General features: G+C 41.0%; 1 protein-coding gene and 1 long non-coding RNA gene across 11 annotated transcripts in view; both read right to left on the bottom strand.

Moving 5' to 3' along the window:
* The window catches only part of NIPAL2 (NIPA like domain containing 2), a 67519-nt gene extending 52745 nt beyond the window's left edge, over positions 1-14774 (bottom strand). For all 10 annotated transcript variants that reach the window (XM_057497867.1, XM_036875799.2, XM_036875844.2 and 7 more), the window contains exon 1: positions 14498-14774. In XM_057497867.1, the coding sequence (XP_057353850.1) occupies positions 14498-14632 (135 nt within the window). In that variant the 5' untranslated portion in view covers positions 14633-14774. The remainder of the gene's footprint in view (positions 1-14497) is intronic.
* A 161-nt stretch (positions 14775-14935) lies between these two features.
* Positions 14936-20856, bottom strand: LOC130682854 (uncharacterized). The gene is made up of 3 exons (XR_008996235.1): positions 20548-20856; positions 20108-20184; positions 14936-16830 (listed from the first exon to the last, which is right to left on the bottom strand). It is a non-coding gene; the product is annotated as an uncharacterized LOC130682854 (long non-coding RNA).
* Between the last annotated feature and the right edge of the window lie 234 nt (positions 20857-21090).

The raw sequence follows: 21090 nt of genomic DNA, 5'->3' as shown, positions 1-21090 counted from the left end.
CTTGGAATATGGAATTAAGATTAGTTTTTCACTTTAGTGAAATATTATTTTTTAGAACTAGTCCTGTACTGAATTCTCTAGATATTTACCTATTTGCTAAAATAAAGAAAATAGTTATTAGGTTCTGACTTTTCCCCATTAAGACATTTCTTATTTATTTTTTCTATCATTTTCCTCAGCAAAGCCTTTAACTGGGGTGTTCAATGCCTCAAGTATGGACTATATAATATTTTTCCATGTGTTGTCCTTCTTTCCTTTCTCTTAATATACTTTGGAGGGCTGTGGTTTGAAAGAAAGATCATTGGCCTTGGAGTTGAAAGATGAATCTGAGATTCAGATCTACTATTTCCTAATGGGTGACCTTGAACAAGTCATTTCAGCTCCCTGGCCTCAGTAGGCAAGGGCATGTTAGATAAGGTATTTCTGGAAATTCCTTTACTTCAAACTTCTATGTCTCCATTGGAGACAGACTAGATTTTCCCACCATCCCGTGGTCAAGAATGCACAATCTCTCTCTACAGTCAACTACGTCAAATACGAAACTCCCCCTAATCTGTCCTCATCCTGACCATCCAGTTGTCCATGGCACACTTACTGTACTTCCCGTACCTGGCACAGGACATTCTCCAGCCAGATGCCATACTTTGCTCACGCCATTCATCTCACCGAGGCAGAGTCGCTCCTTTCCTCAGCCCATTCCAATCATACCTCACTCTCCTGGCCTGTTGGGTCCACCTCCTTGAGGCTTCTCAGACCACCATAGCTTCTCTCTACTTTCTCAGACTCTAAATGGAGAACATCCCTTATTTCTTCTCTTATATTCTCGTGTGTACCATCAAGCTATAAATAGATGGCAAATTCTCTGAGGGAAGAGAGCCATGTCTTAGGCTTCTATTGGGTCTTCTACGGTAGCTACTATGCAAAATTAAGGGTTTGAAAAATATTTGCTTGAAGAAATACATAATGGCTTAAAGTAAGAACTACTGAGGTTAAAAAATATGTCTTTACACATTGCCCAAGATGTTTACTATAGATAGAGCATGCATTATTTGATGACTTCAAAAGATGCACTTGGTATTTCTATCTAGCTACAAAGGTGTAACAGCTTCTAGCAGTAAAAATTAGCAATGATATAAGGGATCTTTGCCTCTCTTCCTCTACAGCACACAAACTTCTAGCTAGCTTCAAATTCCAAGGAGTTATTTGAATTTCAAATGAACATTACAACCACAAGGAACCCATTCCAGAATGCAAAATGTCTTTGAAGTTTCAGAACTTTATTTTATGAGCTGAAGTGAAATTCAGTATCTTTTAAAAATGAAGCAGAAAAGTTGAAAACCCATTTAAGTAGATACATAATATCCATAGTCTTTAATCAGTTAAGAATTTTCTTTTCCTAATAAAGGCACTTGGCAGTAATTTTGATCACTCTTCCTCATGGGGAACAATTGTATCATAATACAATGTGTTATTTCCATGCCTTCAATTTACAATCGAGAGCATTTGCAAGTAATCAGGAAAATAAAGATTCAGAAGAACTTTGGGATTGAATGGATAATTATGGAGATATTTCATAATTGTAAAAGTACATTGTTGAATAGAAATAAGTTACTTCAAAATTCCTTAAATCATTTGCTGAGTAGTTTAAAATTCCACCAGGCTGAGTGTTTAGAAATTGGTAAGTAGGATTTGGAAATGATTTATTGGATATGACACCAAAGCACAGGCAACCAAAAAAAAAAATAGATAAACTGTACTTCATCAAGATCAAAATCTCTTGTGCATCAAAGGATACTCCTAACAGAGTAAAAAGGCAACCCACACAATGGGACAAAATATTTGCAAATCATACATCTGATGAAGATTGATATCCAGAATATATAAAGAACTCCTACAACTCAACAACAACAAAATAAACCCAATTAAAAGAATGGGCCAAGGACTTAAAAAGACATTTCTCCAATGGTCAATAGGCATATGAAAAGATACTCAACAGCACTAATCTTTGGGGAAATGTAAAGCAACACCACAATGAGCTACCACTTAACACCCATTAGATTACTGGCTATAATTAAAATAACAGAAAACAACAAGTATTGGTAAAGATGTGGAAGAAATTGGAACTCTTATGCATTGCTAGTATGGATATAAAATGGCACAGCTGCTGACCTCACATGACAACTCAAAATCAAAGACCTAAATTTAAGAGCCAAACTATAAAGTTCTTAGAAGAAAACATAGGGGTAAATCTTTGAGATCTTGGATTTGGCCATGTATTCTTACAGATAAAACACCAAAAGCATAAGCAACAAAAGAAAAAAAAGCTTCACTCATCAATATAAAAACTTCTGTGTTTCAAAGGACACTATCAAGAAAGTGAAAAAGACAACCATATAATGGGAGAAAAGATTTGGAAATCATTTATCTGATAAGGGACTTGTATCTAGGATATATAAAGATCTCCTATAACTCAATAATAAAAAGACAAACAACCCAATTAATAATGGGCAAAGAATCTGAATAGATATTTCTCCAAAGAAGACAAAGGGTTAATAAGCACATGAAGACATATTCAACATCATTAGTCATCAGGGAATGCAAATCAAAACCACAGTGAGATCCTACTTCACACCATATGGCTATAATAAAAAATTCAGATAATAACAAATGTTAGCAAGGATGTAGGAAAATCAGAACCTTTATATACTGCTGATGGAAATATAAAATGGTGCAATCACTTTGGAAAACAACCTGGCAGTTCTGCAAAAAGTTAAGCATGGAATTTCCACTTGACTCAGCAATTTCACTCCTAGGTATATATCCAAGACAGCTGAAAATCTATGTCCACACAAAAGCTTGTAAACAAGTGTCCATGGCAGTATTATTCGTAATAGCCAAAAGTAGAAATGACTCAAATGTCCATCAACTAATGAATAAATGAAATGTAGTATATTCATACAAAGGAATATTACTCAGCAATAAAATGGAGTGAAGCACTGACATGCTATAACCTAGATGAGCCTTGAAAAGTTTATGTCAAGTAAAAGAATTTAGTCCCAAAAGACAATATATCATATGATTCCATTTATATGAAAGGTCCAGAATAGGCAAATCTATAGAGACAGAAAGCATATTAGTAGCTGTTTAGGACTAGGAAGAAGGAGAGGTTTGGCATTGGGGTCTTCTTTTGGAGGTGATGAAAATGTTCTAAAATTGATTGTGGTGATAGTTGTCTAACTGTGAAAAAAATAAAAACCAGTGAACTGAACACTTTAAGTAAGTGAACTAATTGGCATGTACATTATATTTCAATGAAACTGTTAAAAAAAATTTAAAACACAAAGCATTTACATGTGGTAAATGTGCTTTAATGACTACAAAATCCTCATCTGCAATCAAAAGTATCATTGCATACAGTAAGCAGGCCCTTATAAACTTGCCATTTAAATTAAAGATGTCTTGTTTACATCACTACTTCATTCAGAGTGTTCTCTGCTTTCTAGCATTTTAGAATTAGTGAAAGTTCAGAGCACCTCTTCTCTCCCCACCCTTTTTGCTGCCCTCTCTGCTGATGTGGAAACTGTCAGGAAGAAGAACAGAGGGCAGAGAAGGAAAATGACTTGTACAGTGTCACACAGCTACATTTTGGCACATTTTGTACACATTTTGGCACACAGCTACAAACAGGCACATTTTGGCACCAAGGCACCCAGCTCATGTCCGAATCACTATTTCTTCTTAGGCTGCAATAGGTAGCCTTTTGGCTAGTCAATGTCAATTTACCACAATTTTAAAATGAGCAGAATCTGTTTCTTTTTCTCAGTGCAAATAAAATAAAGATAATAATTAGGAGGAAAGTTGATCCACAGCTTAATAATGCAGTTAAAATTACAGGCCAGAACACAAAAAGATGCCCTTAATTTTTGTAATGCTCACTCTTGTCACCTCCATAGCTTAATTTGTGGCTTTTCCAGGATGTATTGGCAAATAGATTGTGGAGGCACCACAAACAATTTATCTAGAATAAGGCTCAAAGTATTAGCACTTATAAGTACTAAGGATGTTTTTGTTTTATTTGGAATAACAATCTTTGAATCCTACTTTTTGTGCCAGAATGGTCTTTAGATATTTCTCATAAAGTTACTGACCTATAATCCATGGGTGGGGCTCTTTGGCCAGATGAAGATGGGATACGATAACAGGAGTGTGTGGAATTGGTAATAGTCTGTTGTAGTCCGGCTTTAAACTCAAACATATTCCTGGCTCTTCCTTCAAAACATAAATTCAGAATCAGATCCCAGTGGAGCTAGTACATAGTTCAAAAGAACCAAAGATTCAGAGCTAGTTTTGAACTGTAATAGTCATATTCAACACAAAATCAGAATAATACTATCTCATTTCCTAGCCATAAAATAGGCCTGAACATGGAAATGCGAGATCTAGTTTCTAGTATCAGAAATGCCACAGATTGAGTAATTAATGTCAACTAATCACTGCAGGAATGACCTCAAGAGCCTGGATATGCAAGGAGATCATATGTCTGAGCAACAGGCGATCAGTTCACTCCATCCCACAGTAAACTCTTAGGACTGAACAGGGGTTGTTTTGCATTTGCCCCTAGTAAACAGGTAGACATATATCTCACCTTCTGAACATTAAGAAGGGACAGGAAGACTTCCTAGTTCTTAGTGATACAATCTTAAATATTGAGGGGTGAAGACTCCTAATTTGTGCAATCTATTTTCAAAGGTATATTACAAGGTAAAATAAAAAACAGAGAGTAAGAGAGAAAAAACAAATGTTTCACAATGTTAACAATCATTGAATCTCCAGGTAAAGGACATATGGTGTTTATTATACTAGGTTTCTTAATTTTCTAAAGGGAAACTCTCAAACAAAGAAGTTAAAAAAATACTTTACAGACTCAATGAAATAAAGAGTATGGGTTCATTGAAAAAGAGTTAAAAGAGGAGGTGACAACAAGAAAAGAAATAAAAACAAGAAATAAAAAAGAAGGTGGCTGAACCAAGGAAAGACATTAAGGAGAAAAACAAAACCATTGCACAACTTAAAACCACATGTAGACACAGCTTGGGAAAAACAACGTGGAAGAAAAGGAAATGAAATGAAAGTGACTGTAGAGAAGGTGGTGGATACGGAAGATAGACAATTTGAGGATGCTCCCATCAGATTCTATTCATTCAATCATGCATCCATTTGGTATCTATTCAGCAACATGCAGTCCTATGTCAGGAACTGAGGAGGCAAGGTACCATCTAGAAGCTCAGAAGTAGAAAAAGCAACCAATAGCAGAAAGACCACTAGCTACCAAATCTATAATAGAAGTATGTTCTATAGAACCCATGGAACAGAAGGGACAGAGTGCAAATCTGCCCAGTTTGGAGAGTATGTTAGTGTCCTGTGGGTGCTGTAACAAATTACCAAAAACTAAGCAGCTTTAAGCAACAAAAATTTACTCTCTCACAGTTCTGGAGGCCAGAAGCCCCAAAGCAATTTCACTGGGCTGAAATCAAGATGCTAGGGCCTCACTCCCTCTGGAGGCTCAAGTGGACAATTCGTTCCTAGCCTCTCCCAGTTCCTGGTGGCTGCTGGCATATCCTTGGTTTATGGCTACATCATTCTAATCTCTGTCTTTGTGGCCATACCATTTGCTCCTCTTGTGTGAAACCTCCCTGTGCCTCTCTTTTATATAAAGACACATGTGATGACATTTAGGATCCATTCAGATACGCCAAGATAATCTCCTGATCTCAAGATGTAATCACAGCTGCAGTAAACAGGATGCCCTGAAGGGCCCTGAGCAGGATGTGCCAGTACAGCTGGGCCGGAGAGGCAGGCAGGGTCTGTGCGCAGTGCTAGGACACAACAGATTCTGGACTAGGGAGGAATAGGTCTGGACTTGACTTTCCAAAGATTTGTCCTGGCTGCGGTGTGGAGGGTGGACTGGCAGGAAGCACGAACAGGGAACAGGAAAACCTAGTAGGAGACTTCCTCAGCAGTCAGAAAGTAGAAAGGGCAACAATGACAGTTAATTATAACAGAGCCATAAAGAAACAATATTCATCTTCACAGCAGCAAATGTTGGAGACAGCCTGTAATATGTAGTGCTTTTAGGTTACTGGATGGGTTGAACTATTCTTACCAGTAAACTCCTTTGCTCTTGTAGATAATTGAGTTGTCTGCAATACTAACTGAAACTGTTAAAACTATAATCCTATATGTAAAAAAGAAGAAAAATTTTCAGTAGGAAACAGATTATTAATGTATTGCCTTGGTTACTGTATGCTCTAAAGTGATTGCCTGTCTATCCTGAGAAAGTCTCGTGACACTGGATCCAACTCTGGTGATTTAAAGCCAACAGAAAAAGATCAGGGTTACACAGCACAGTGTATCGCTGTTAGTCTCCAAGCTGTTCCATGCCCATTTTTAATCAACCTTAAAACCTGGGCTGAAAAGCCCAACATACTGCCTTCCCATACAACTGAGAACTATTACATTTTGTCTTGTACTCAGGGACACATTTACTTACATAATTGTACATTCATTACTTTTAAAAACTGAACTCCATCAAGGATAAGCCTTACTAAGCTTGCTAAGAAGCTACCATCTTTTTTGCTTTTGAGATAAGTTTCAGCAGAAGAGATTTATGGGGAAAATAATATGTTAATAACACATCCTTCGGGGCTTTTAATACTTTGTTAAAAGGAGAGCAACACTAGTCAAGAAAGGTGAGCTATCAGTTAAGAAGTCTTAAACTTGGTTCTTTTACAAACAAATCAACTCCATATAATATTGGAAAGCAAATCTCTGAAACAAGGACAGACATGCTGCACACCAAGAATACTGATGTATACACCCACACCAATGTAGGCTCTATAAACTATCAAATTTTGCAAGAACATATTCATAATAATAATTTAAAAATATCTGTAATCCTTGTTTCCAAAGAAGCAGGACTATAGTCTGCCTTTTCTGGGACCAGCCCAGGGTTTACAAGGGGCTTCCTACCCAAAAGCTGGAACGTTGTGAGCTCTCTTAGTTACAACTCTCTCCTATGCCTGCCTGGGTTTCTGGAGGACACGTCCCTTTTGAGAGGAACATCTACCTTGAACTCCTCCTGCTGTATTCTACCAGCTCCATGCCCCTGGGGGCTGAAGTTTATGTCAGGCCCCAGCCACTGCCTCAATATGGGGGAGGGATAATGACATTGCCATGTACTGATAGACCTCTGCCAGAGACCACTGTGGCCCTTGCCACCCACCAGATCTTCCTGACATCAAAGCAGGAATCAAGTTCAAATTTACTATACCTCTTGGGCACTGTGACTTGCACTCGTCATTGTCTCTAAAGGGTAGTGCTTATGGCTAAGATAATTTCCTCTATTGTCGAGCCCCCCATTCCTGAGAAAATTCTCACATCCCACTGGTCCAAAAGCCAGGTCCCAACATACCTCATAGCCAACCAACATATGGCACCCACAGGTCACATCGATGGTGATTGTGATGTGGGTCTGTAAGTGTAGCTCAAAAGACTGTAAAACACTCAACATGTAACTCACAATTATTCTCTGCTTTATGGTTGTGACAGCTGCCTATGACATGAGGTCTGCTTATACCTTGCTAACAAAGAACCACACATTTCCCCACCGCTGTGACTCAGGCAGCCATATCCAAAGGTATACAGTATTTCCTCTTCTGCTTTGGCTCTCCTATTTACAATATGTAACTGTACTATGTTAGTCGGGGAGGCTTAATGTAAACAGTCCATCAGATAGTAGAAGCAGAGGTGACTTCACACCAGTCCTTTAAATGCTGCTTTTCAAGTACTTCTAAGGCATTCTGTCTCTTCCTCCACACGCCCGTCTCCCCGCTCCACACACACAATGTATAACACATACACATAGCTTCCTTAGGAAGACCCAGTTCATGCTTCTGATTGCTTTGATAACACTGCCCTGTTGAGAAGAGCTGTATGTGGCTTTAACTGAGTGGAACATTGCCTGCATTTCAGGCACCCACTGTTGATTACTGACCAAGCTTAATGTGGGCTGTGACAGCAGGGAACACTGTGCGGTGACCTCCCAGACAGCCTGGAACAATGAGCGCTCTTCAAGTCCAGAGGCTGAGGGAGAAATAAAGATCCCCCAGAACTCACAGAATCCACCTCAGACTTTAATGGGATATTGGCAAGAGTGACATGGCTTCCACAACCCCATGCGGCATCGCACTCACACACACCTATTTCACCTAAATCCACTGAACTTTTAGGAGATTCCTACCTACTGGGAAGGTGGTTATTGATAGAAATAGCTAAGCAGGCAGAGGCAAGACAGAGATGAAGCGAGGGACACTGCCTTTGCCAGCTGATTGCCTTCGACTCGTCCATCAGTAGGAAAAGACAAGAGGCCTCTCTAGAATTTCTTTTTTGGGGGGTGGAGGATAAGTCTAGAATTTAGAAATAAGTCACTGCTTAGAGATGATAAAAAATATTTCAGAAATTGATCCTATAATCTAAGTTTTTAAGGAGATTACAGATCAGGATCTACCCACAATCACCAGGCAGGCTAAATAGGAGGCTACTTTTCAGATGTTGATCAAGTGAGGCAGGACACAAGCAGAGAAGGTCCTAGGTGAGCTGGGAGGGGCGTTAGCTCGAGAGCTGCCCAAGAAGACAATAACCCACAGGAGGAGGACTCAGGCCCTCTGGGTGGGCACTGCTAGCAGGGTCACCCAGTATCCCCCGTTTGGGGCTACAGAACCCCTCTTTCATCTAGCCCTCCCCAAGGGTGCCCATGCTCTTCAGGGCACCAAGTTCAGTGACTCTGGTCTTGGTGACCAGTATGGGGAAGGACATGGACTAACTTCATCCAGTCAGACAAATGTGTATTTTTTTCATTGGTTGAGAAATTCCAGCTTTTCCTTCTGGAAGAGAAAGGGAGAATGTAAACTAGAGGGGGTGCGGGGTGAGCTTGCTACAAGTGGAACCAATGACCCTGAGGAACAAAAGCTGTAGAGAAGAGCCAGAAACTGAGTGTTTACCGTGTTGTCAGAGCCTCTGGGTCCAGGCTTAGGTGAGCCCAGGGTTCTTATGGCCTTTTATGTCATCCAAATGATCAATATCCTTTATTACTTAAACCAATTAATACTAGGTTTATGTGCAACTTGCAAACTAAAGCCTCTTAACTTACAAAGCATTCTTGGTAGGGAAGTCAAGTTCAAAAGCAAAACAGACAGACAGACTCTTACTGCAACCTAAAGGCCAGTGGTCCAAGTACTAAAAGAAGGAAACAATTTGAGAGGGGCAAAGAAGGTGAGGTGTGTGATTCAGGAAAGCAGTGCTGAGGCTCCAGGCAGGCAGCATGACGTTCATTTTAGGCAGATCTCATGGGACCTGCCAAAGTCAAGGTGGGTCTCTAAAGGGGTCACAACAGGTCAAACACAAGCTTTGGTGATGTGTGGAGCTCATGACTAAATACATGTTAGCCTCTCTTTACATACGGGATCAGTCCACACTACCTGACATGTGCCAAAGATAACAGGAGACCATATTGGGAATGACCAAGGGGAAGTGTCAAGGTGAGGCCAATGTACAGTCTGCACATGCTGAGAGCTATATGGAGGTAAAGTGAAGTGTTGTCTACCAGCTCCTAGGTAATCAGGACACTCTGGTGGCCCAGTATAAACTGGGTGAAGAGCTTTGGCTTTACATAAAATATGTCATGGTGGTGGGGGAGGGTTATAAAAGGTATAAACTGAATACAGGAATATTGGAACTTCAGCAAAAAAAAAGACAAAAAAAAAAAACCAAAAAAAAAAAACAACCCAAGCTAAAATAAATGATATGGAAGTCTTAACATTAACAGTGCATGAGGCTTCCCAGGCTGCAGTGCTGATCCTGCTGGCTGGTTAAACTACAGTCAGGGTCTGGAGATGTGATCACACTACTGCCACCAAATACTTCTCTCAGCTATTCCCAGTGTTACACACCCATCTCCTCAACTCAAAAGTCTGGAAAGTGGCAGAAGACATGGGAAGAATCCTTGCCTTAGTATTTCAAGATACAAGGGTTCCAATTAGAAAATAACTGCAATTAGGAAGTGTTCTGGAATGTGAATATGTCTGGACAGTAAATGGCAAAATTTCCCATAGTCTGAATTTTGTAGATTGCATCAATAAAATTTTACAACTAGTTAGTATGAATCAAGCCATGAAGAGGCTATCAGGTACATTTAAATGCATTTGGTCTGCCAAAGTCACAGGAGCACTAAGACTCCTGTTTTCTTCCTTCCTTCTTGCTGCCTTATTCATATACCTCACAGAAAATCTTATAAAGGGAAATGCCAAGTTGGATATGTAAGGAAGGCAGAAAAAACAATAAGAAGCATAAACAAAACAAAAAAGGAATTTTTCTTGGAAAGGACAGCCACCTCTACCTGCCCCTTTGGTTATTTGTAAGCTTTGGCACTTTTCTTTCTTTAAAAGACAGTCAGAAAAAAAAAAAAAAAAAGACAGTCAGATGCAGCTACCAGCAGAAAAGACACAGGTAGCTGCAAAGCAAAATCAATAAAAGGGCAATGTAATATTCAATGTGCTATTTCTTTAATACAATGAGACAAGTCATATTCATTTCCCCCTTCACATTTACTTTTACCGTCACATGCTTTTCAAGCCTTAGTTTCTAAGCAATAGGCATGGAATAAAAATAGCTTTTCCATTAAACCTGCTTGCTGTAAACTCTTGGGGCAAGTTATTTAATACGTTTCCTTCCATGAACAGTGAGGATAATATGTACCTTACGAGGTTGTTGGGGAACTCCAATGAGATAATAGCTATAAAGTGTCACATAGTAAATGCATAACAAATGTCAGTCTCTTTGCTTTGTCTCTTCTCCCGCCAAGTTGTATCAGTTTTCCTTTAAATATGTTGACTTTAAAAATTCAAGCCATTGAGAATCAAAAGTTCAAAGAAAGGACATAAAAAGTTCAGAATTTTCATTTCACCTTATGTAGAATAAACCTTTTTGACAATATCCATGTGAATTTAGATATTCGGCAATATATATAAACTTAAAGGACCAGCAACTAAACTTCTCTTTTAGAATATTTCCCACATTCATCCTTTCCTGTCCATTCCCTCTACAACCTTGCTGGTTTGGCATTTATTTGTTCAAACAGATAGCAAGAGGGAGCCTGAAGATCTGTTCCAACTCTGATTTTACCAGTAAGGGTAATGCTCAGGGTGATTTATTTGAGTATGTTCAGCTAGTTAACAGCAGAGACTAGACAACAGCCTCTAACACTGGTTGCAAATTAAGAACCTACAGGAGTCAGTAGGTAAAATAGATGTGAGCAAAGAGAGGGCCTTAAATGGGGAGCACAGCTGTTCTAAACAGTGAACTCTAGTTCACAGTTATCATGTGAGAAAGAGGGCAGAGTGTTGCTAGAATTTCTAACATTTCTGGAGATCAGGAAAACTTGAAACTTTATACATGATCTGCTTGCTTTTAAATGTTGACAATGTATTAAATATTTTTTAAACCTCTCTGCAGGTCAAGCAAGACACATCTGTGGGCTGGATTTCATCCATGGCTGGCTAGTTTGAGGACTCTGCATCCTGCTAACCCCAGTTTAAATTTCTTTTATTTAATTTGCTTTGATGCTCATACTCCCTGCTGGAAAAACCTTCAATGGCTCCCATTGTCTCCAAGATAAACTCCAAACTTCCAAACCAATCCTTCAAGGCAATTCATGACTGTATTTAAGATCCAAAGTGTATTTCCACCTTACACTCTCCATCTTCCATCACACCCAGAATGGCCACTGACTTCAACTCTAGGTACAAAATATTCAGAAGGGCACCTGCCCAGGTCTTGTGGGCCATCCTCAGTCTCCAGACTTCACTTTCTTGGGATGCCTTCCACCTGTGTACTCCCATCAGTGAAACTGTCCATTTTTAAGGGTCCAGCTCAAGTACAACCTCTCCACAAACCTCCTAACAGCCCCTGCTAAAAGTCACCTTGCTCTGAACTTCCACAAGACTGTATCTCTCACATGACACTTAAAACCTTCTGCCTTGTTTTGGAGTTACCTGCATGGCTCACATCCCCAAGTACCTATTAACTCCTGGAGGGAGAGTCTGGGTCTGAAGACTATGTTGAATATTATCACAGTGCTTTGTACAAAGCAGGGAGCTCAATAACCATCTTAGAAACATTATCCTTTTACACTGAAAACTTGTGGATCGAACATAAAGACCTTTGCAGAACACCATTGCATTTATACTTTTATAGGCAGATTTCTGAGTGACCTCAAAGGGGCAACGGCTTCACTTTCCCCACTGAACTACTACCTTCTACTTGCTTTGAGGTCTCCTCCTCCAGAAGCACTCACATCTTTGCCTTAGATAATATTGATTCTAAGAGGTCACTGTGAAATATTCATCTACTACATCAAAGTGTTTCAGGGGCGTTGGTCTTTTCCTATGAGTAAGTTTAGTTTATCAGATCTGATGGTTATCACTTGGAATGATACAGAGAGCTGGGCCATCAGTGAACAGTCACAAGCCAAATATTTCAGCTGTGATAAATTATTAAACCCTGGCTATCTAGCAACCAAAGTTAATTTTGAGTGTGGGAGTCCTAAACTTACACATCACACTTTGTTTTTCTAGAACCACCCATATTTTCAGTTAGTGTCAAAAAAGAAAAGAAAAATTAGACTCCATTATTTTTACTTGCCTGGCCGGTGCTAGGAGCACTCAATGAAATGTTTGCTCAATGAATTTAAAATATCACTTTTTACTTTTGCTTGAAACAAATGTAATTACTGAAAGGATAAAACACTATGGTCTTATAAGATGGCCTACATTTGCACAATAATGGGAAAAGTAGTTACAGTCTTCCCTCAAATTAGCTATAGTTTACATGTCAGCTGAGTAATTTAAATTAGCATATTGTGGATACACCCTTTCTAACCTGTACAAATATATACTGTCAAAGGCAACTTGAGCCTTGCAAACAAAGTCCTCACATTTATGTCATGTGATTCAGTGTCAGAGAGCCAAGACAATCTTGAATTCCAGGAAACATTAAAGAAAACTAATGACTTCAGAAGTTTCTACTGTGAAAACAATGTTTTCACCGTTTTTGGACCATGGTAGGTCACATCTACTAACTCTCTAATTTCTTTACCAAAAGAGAAAAATTCATTTTTAAACATTTATCAGGAGTGCTTCTGAAATAAACATATCATAACAGGCTTATAGCATAGACTAGCATCAGCAGCATAGTACAACGGATACACTCAAAGAACTTTCCATCATGAAAAGCAATTCTTTTCTTTGTAACTTCTATGGGTAAGAGGAAGGATAAATGGAGTATGTTACATACAGTGATCAAGAAGTTCTGAGTACCCTCATTTTTCCTGTTTTAATATGTTTTGTGGTAAAATAGACTTAAAACAATACTCTCTGCTGAAAACTATGGTGAACATGCTTATTTTGTCTTTATGTAAATGAACGATCTTATGTTAAAATTTTTAGAGCAAAATTTTAACATTTTAGAAATTAACATTCAAAACATTTTTCAGGCATAAACGGATTCTAGGCCTTTATCGGTTAAAAGCCAAGATTTAGATCAACTGCAACAAATATTTTATAATTATATTGTCATAAAATAAGACCCATGGATTTCTTAAAGAACAAGAGCAGAGTAAAACACACTTATGAAAAAAGGAAGAAGCCTGAAATTCACCATATCAAGATCACTTGACCCCACTTGAAAGAATATAAATGTGGATAGAGGAAGGGCTAGCCAGAGCTCTTTTTCTGATCTCAAAATGAAGCCAAAAATAAATGGGCAGCTCCAGGCCCCTTTTATCTCTCTTGCTGAATGTGTATTTCCAGCATAACTGTCACTGAGGTCAGGCTGTGTCTTCCCAAGGAGGGGCTGCTGCAGGCGCAGCCTGAGAAGACCAGCGTGCGGGAACGAAGAGCTGAGCGGAGGCTTTGGGGCGCACGTGCGCAGGCGGAGCGTCTGGGTCGAGTGACATTTAGTTGCTCTTACTGAGTTCCCTGCTTCCGAGATCGCGGTGTCCCTTTTTTTTCTTTTTTAACTGTAAAATTATCCGGGGGGAGGGAGTATAGGGAGAGGCGATAACCCCACACTCCCAGAATCCTTCCAGGACAAGGCGGATTCAGGCTGCAGAGTCGGAATTGTTGGGACCAAGAGGCCCAAGAACGACCTCGCAGGGATTAGAACCGCAGAGGGGTGCCACCCAGGCCCAGGAGAGGCCGGCACTGCTGCCCAGGGGAGGAAAACCTGGGGTCCTCCAGCTCTCCCAAATCAGGGGTAGTTAAGTCAAAGTGTGCAGACTGGTCAGCAATTCCCACCCGGGCAGTGGGCAGGGGGGCGGCCGAGGAGCGGGAGGCGCCGCGGGCCCGCCGTGCCCGCCGCCGGGCGGAGGTGCGGCCGCCCTTACCTGGTTCCTGCGGTACCACGCGCCCGAAAGGGAGCCGTTGCCGGCGCCGAGCGCCCCGTACGTGAAGTTCCGCGACAGCTCGTCCAGGGCGGCCGAGGCGGCGTCCCCCGGGCCCTCGGGCGCCCGCGCCGCCATGAGGTCCGCTCCCGGCGCTTGGGCTCCGGCTCCGGCTGGCCCGCGACGCCCCGGGAGGAGGCGCGCCCCGCCGAGGCCGCGCCCGGGCCGCGCCGGAGCCACTTCCTGCCGGGTGCCCGGCGAGGCGGGCACCGAGGCCACCTGGCTCCCGCCCCCGCGTGGCGGCAGGTGCGCGCCCGCCTCCCCGCCCTGCCCCGCGCGGCGCCGCCCCCTTCTCCGGCGCCAGGTGCCCGCGTGGAGCTGCCGGCCCGCGGCCTCCCGGGGCTGCCCCGCTCGCCCCGCCTCCCTGGGCCTCGGTGCACCGCGTCCTCACCGGCCAGACTGCCCCCCGGCAGGTCACCGCGCCAGTCGGTGCGCGGGTGTCCGCACCTGTTAGGGCGAGAACGAGACGTCTCCGAGGACCCTTCCAGCCCCAGCGGGTGTTTAGTCAATATTTGTGGAAGTGAATGGGAGAGAAAGGAGACACTGGCTAAACCAAAGCATCTACTTTCATCCCGTCTGTTGCTGGCAATTTCAGCTATCATATGTAGTGTTTCTCACTGTATTTTTTAGATTGTTTGCATTTGGAAAAGCCACGAGTTCCCGAAAATCTTGTGAGGAAAGTGAGAATAAGAATTAGATAATTAAATGTCAGTGGCAACACTTGATAGAGCCTTAAGAATATTCCTGGAATGAAGGAAGGCAGTGGTAGCTGGAGGACCCCAATGTGTATTTGGGACTGGATGGAGTATCCTTCAGATGTAACCAGAAGGAATTGCTGGAAAGTTGCCAACTACTGGATATAAAAATTTAGAAAGGAGATAATTGTTGTTAAAGGGCTTAATGTACTCTAACCAAATGTTCTGGTTTTTATCTGTATTCAATTTCTACTGTTACTACAAATGAGCTGTAATGTACCTCTCACCTTGAGAATTCTATGATTCTATATTGTTGCCTGAAGCACCAGAACTTGTAATTCTTTTGTTTACACAGTGCTGAGATTCCTCTTATATAATATGCTTTGACTGCCAGTACTTCATGAAAGGGAGACCTTCAAGAAAAGAGAATTCCTGCCTGGTGACGAACAGGGAGAAAGGTTTCATTGTTTCTTAGGGAAAATATGCAAATGAAAGAAATGAGAAAAAAATCATTTCAGGTAGAGAAATGACAAGACATCGTTGCGTAAGTTTTACAGATTCTTGCTTGATCTCCCAGTATGTTCAGTGAACTGTTAATATTGTAACTATTCTCAATTTGAAAAGGATCATTTATTTCAAATAAATATCTGGAGGAAAAAGTGGCTATTTTACATTATTTTCTATAACATCACATTATTTTGTATTCATGACTTTATTAATGCTTCTTTCAGTTGAGATGCTTTAGAGTACAAGTAACAGGATTCCAAATAAAAGTGGATTAAACAATAAGCATCTGTTATTTCTGGAGGGAATGTGGCTCCCATGGTTCTATGATGTTATCACTTCCATCTTTCTGCTCTGCCGTCCCTGATGTATTTATTGGTCTTGTCCGTTTTCATGATGGTGACACCAGGCATTACATGAAAACATGACCACATTTGGAAAAAAAAGGAAGGTATTTCTTCTTATACATCCTCTCATTAAAGAGAAAAACCTTTTTCAGGATCTCCCCAGCAGCCTTCCCCCCAGGTCCTGTTATCTAGGACTGGGTCACATGCCCATGTTCTACCTGTAAGGGAGGCTGGGAAAGTGATTCTTGGGCATTTCCAGCCTTCAGAGAGGGGGACGCATTCTTTCAGCAAGGAAGAGCTGGGATGGGGTGGGTGGGCACCTGAAGAGCCTGGTGCAACCACTCTTTAGTATATTGTTTTCTATCAGCCAGATTGTACCTAGTCATACAGTCTCTAAAAAGCAAAATAATAAATGGATCATGTTACTTTCCTGTTTAAAATTCTTCCAAACTTCCCCCATGAACACAATAAAGTTCATACTTCTTAAGCTTGGCTCATGAGACCCTTTATGCATTGGTCCCTATACTCTGCTACACTCAAATCATTCCCATTTTATTTTTTAATTTAAAAAATCATTTTCCATTTCTTTGCATTTGTTTAAAAGCCTCTAATTTTGGAGGAACATGGCACTTGGTGCAGAATAGGTATGATGCACAGGCTGTGATGTGCTCTTCTCCGTATTCCAAGATGCCACCGCAGTTACTGTGGCTGTTCTAGCAGGTGGGGGCGGCTGAAACAAAGAATTCATGACCAGGGTTCTTTTCCACACAGTTCACACGAAGGCGGCAGGAATGCTGTGTGAGCTATCTTGGTCCCAGCAGTGTAGGAGTTGCTGGGGGCTGTTCAGTGCTTTGTAATGGCCTCTGCCATTTGCAGGGTTTCGTCAGGAGATACCCTGTTCACCTGACAGGATGCCAAAAGCCTTTGATCAACCTCCTGTCCTCAGCACTGAAATGGTGGAGGTCTGTTAACTCAAGGAATTCTTCCTCAGTTAATTCAAGGAATTCTATTCTGCTGCTACATCATTGAAGCTGTACTTCACTGTGAACTTAGAGGGCAGGGTTACATTTTGCCCACCTTGCTTGGGCTCTCTCACTCACAGCATCCACAAAAAACTTTTTTTTTTTTTTAGTTAATCTTTAGCATGAATCAGTCAACACTAGTTTCACTAATGATGAGTGTCTAAGAGGCTAAGGTAGTTATTAGGATACAGATTAATTCAGGTATTTCACTTTATATACAAGAGCCAACTTCAGATTAGGCACTTTAATGAGAAAGGCAAAACTTTAAATCTTTTAGACTAACAAGATGATCTCTATACTGGCAATCTGAGCGGTTGTCAAAGTGCCGATGCTAAAAGGCAGACTGACTGGGTCCAAATCCTGACTCTGCTACTTCTCTGCTGTGTGACCTTAATCAAGTTGCCTAATTTCTCTGTGCCTTGCATTCATCATCTGTAAAAGGGAGATAATGAATACTGAAATGTAGAAAGAACTCAGTAAGTGCTGGCTTTTACTATTTCAGACTTTAGGATAGGGGAGGAGTCCTTATGCAAACATGAAAAAATACAGACCACAGAGGGAAAGATTGATTCATGCAGTTACAATAAAATTAAGAACTCCTATACATCAATAGATAATAAAGTATGAAAAGATAAGCCATAAACTGAAAACATTTGTCATACATATGACTGACAAAGGATTCACATCCAGAATATATAAATAACTCCTACAGTTAGAAAAAGAGAACCCAGTGGAAAAATGAGCAAAAATATAAATAGGCATTTCTCATGAGAGAAAATATAAATAGACAATAAATATATAAAATGCTTCCATCTCACCAAAAACCAGAAAAATGCAAAATAAAACCCCAGTGAGAACCATCTTACATCTGTCTGGGTGGCAAAAAAAAATTTTTTTTAATTTTAATTTTGTCTTAGTATGTTTGGGCAGCCAAAACAAAATATCACTAACTGGGTAGCTTATAAACAACAGAAATTTATTGCTAACAGTTTGGGGTCTGGGATGTCCAAGATTAAGGTACCAGCATGGTCGCATTCAGAAAGGCCATTTCCTAGTTCATAATCAGCACCTTCTTGCTGTGTTCTCACATGGTGGGAGGTACTAGGGAGCTCTCTGGAGCCTCTTTTATAAGGCACTAATCCCTTTAAAGGGTACCACTTCCTAAAGGCATCCTCCAACTAATACCATCACCTTTAGAAATGTTAGGATGTCAATATATGAATTCTGGGGAGACACAACATTTAGACCACAGCACATACCAAATGTTGTAAGGATGCACAGCAACAGAAACTCTTACTCATTGTTGATGATACTAACATTGGAAATAGTTTGGTATCCTTTGGTAAAGATACACAGGAACACATATGAATTTCACTCTAAGGTATGTAGCCCAGAAAAACTTTTGTACATGGATAGCAGGAGAGGTGTACAAGGATATCAGCACTCTTTGTAATAGCAAAAAAAAAAACAAAGACAAAAACAACTGGGAACATCTCAAGTGTCCAACAGTAGGGATAGTGGGCAAATGAATATTGATACATTTACACAACTGAGTATTATGAAATTGCCTGCACTACACTGACATGGGTGAATCCCGTAAAAATAATACTGCATTAAAAAGCAAGTCCACAGATTATATACAGTATGATTCAAAAGCATGCAAAACTAGACAATACATTGTTTACGAGTACATCCATACATGAGAAATTCTAATGAAAAGCAAGGGGATAATAAGCATAAAATTTGGATAGTGGTTAAAATGTATTAGAAAGTTTTGTTTTCTAAACTGGGTGATGGACTACATGGCATTTATTTTATTGTTACTATTAAAGACATACATTTATGTCTCTTATGACATAAGTTTTATAAGTATGATATATTTCATACCTAACAAAAGATTAATTCAGAAAAACCACAGGGTTTTGAAGTAAAAGGTACCAAATGTTCAAGGTCAGTAGACCTGGGTTTAGGATCAGTTTTCTGCTCCTTATCAGCTGCACGGCTTTGGGCAAATTGAGATTCAATTTCCTAATTGATAAAGTTGGGAATAATAACATTTATCTCAAAGACTGTTGTAAACCTTCAGTAATAGGTAATGTGAGTGAAAAACACCTTATAGTTTAGTTCAGGTGACCAAATACTTGGTGCCAAGAGCCAAAGTCGCAGGATGAATGAAGCACTGTGCCTGGGCACATAGGCTGAAGTGGACAGACAGGCAGGTAAATGGTAGCCTCAAGTCAGCTTCAGCATAAGAGCTGGGAGAGAGCAAAGATGTGTTCAGCTCTGCTTGGGAAGGCTGGTGCCACCTGTGAGAGCTACCTAGAGGGGGTATGACCACTCTGAATCCTAAAGGGTGAGCTAGCGCAATCCCAAGAAGGGAGATAGGGAATAAACAGGGCTGACAGAGGGAACAGCATAAGAAACAGCAAAGTAGGTATGTTTCCACACTGGTCTTTTGTAGGATGACATATACCCTAAAATAAGGATAGAGGGACTGGCAGGACCAGGAAACTTAGGGTTTTGTGTGTTGGGTTATTAAAGGTGGACTTGACTGTTAATGGAAACCACTGAGTAACTTTAGATAAGGAAGCAGCAGGACAAGAATGGGGCTGGAAGGGCAGGAGGGATGGTTTATGTGGAAGACACCAGAGACAGAGGGAGACTGTAGTGGCTCAGGTGAGGAAAAATGAGAAAGGCTGGAGAGCAGAGAGATTTAAGAGATGTCTAGAAGCCAAACCAGTACAACCTATTGATGGAGTAGGCAGGGGGAGAGAGAAGGAAGGGTCTAAGATTTGGGCTACTGCATACAAAGGCAGCACCACTTACTGACGTGGGGAATAGGAAAGAGGATCCCATCCTGGGGGAAAGGATGAGTTCCGTTTGAGTTGGAGACTCATTAAATGTGAGACACTTGTGGAGCATCCAGGCAGAAAAGGATGTGCAAAATTATCCTAAAATGCAAGGCCAGGGAGATTTGGGGGTCACCTGTGTGCAGGTGGGTGAGACTGGCCAGGAAGAGCACATGGCTTCCATCTTTTGGAGCAGGGTTCAGCAAATCTTTTCTATAAAGGGCCAGATAGCAAATATTTTAGATTTTGTAGACCATATGGTCTCTACCATAACTTTTCAACTCTGGTGTTGTAGTGTGAAAGCAGCCACAGAAAACGTGTAAGTTAATAGGTATGACAATGTCCTAATAAAACTTCGTTTGCAAAACAGGTGGCTGGCTGGATTTAGCCCTCAAACCATAGTTTGCTGACTCCTAGAGAGAGGAGAGCTGAGCAAGGACCATTTGAGAGGTAAGAGAATAGATTTGCTAGGCCTCTTGGCATGTGAGTGACAGGATCCCAATTCAAAGGGAAAGTCAATAACATAACTAAAACCTGGGATGGCACGGATGGAGCCAGGTCACTAGATCCAGAGACCTGATTTTTGGGTAAGGGCTCCACCTCAGGCCAGCTTCACATGGTTGGGGCATGTCACAGCCAACTCCTGGTATCCATCCTTAAAACCTGGGTTCAGAAAGGTTAGGGACACAAGGGAATATGGCAGATGGGTCACTGTTACCAGTTGTTCATGCTCTCACATACAGGGATATTCCCATTATCTATCCTCCCTCCCCACCCCCCAATGCCAGGTGACTAGCATTCCTCCCACTAGAGGCCCCTACTTGGTGATGACAGTGTGACATTCTGGGCCAAGACCTTGAGAGGTGTCACATGTTTCTGTTTGTTCTGTCTTGTGCTCCATCTTTAGAAGAGTATGCCCCGAGTAGCCACTTTGATTGCTAAAAGCCACTGAGGTTTTGAGAGTATCTGTTATATAGTAAAACTGATTGCTTAAGGGTATTTCCAATCAGCTTCATTTAGAAAATCCTGCTGAAAAGCTCTGATTGGCTGTTTTGAGACATGTAACCCATCTCTGGACCAATTACTGAAGACAGAAAGATTCGGTATTATGAGTGGCCT

This window comes from Manis pentadactyla, chromosome 3 (genome assembly GCF_030020395.1).
Source record: "Manis pentadactyla isolate mManPen7 chromosome 3, mManPen7.hap1, whole genome shotgun sequence".
In the NCBI taxonomy this organism is placed as follows: Eukaryota; Metazoa; Chordata; class Mammalia; order Pholidota; family Manidae; genus Manis; species Manis pentadactyla.
This window is presented reverse-complemented; position numbering and strand designations above follow the sequence as displayed.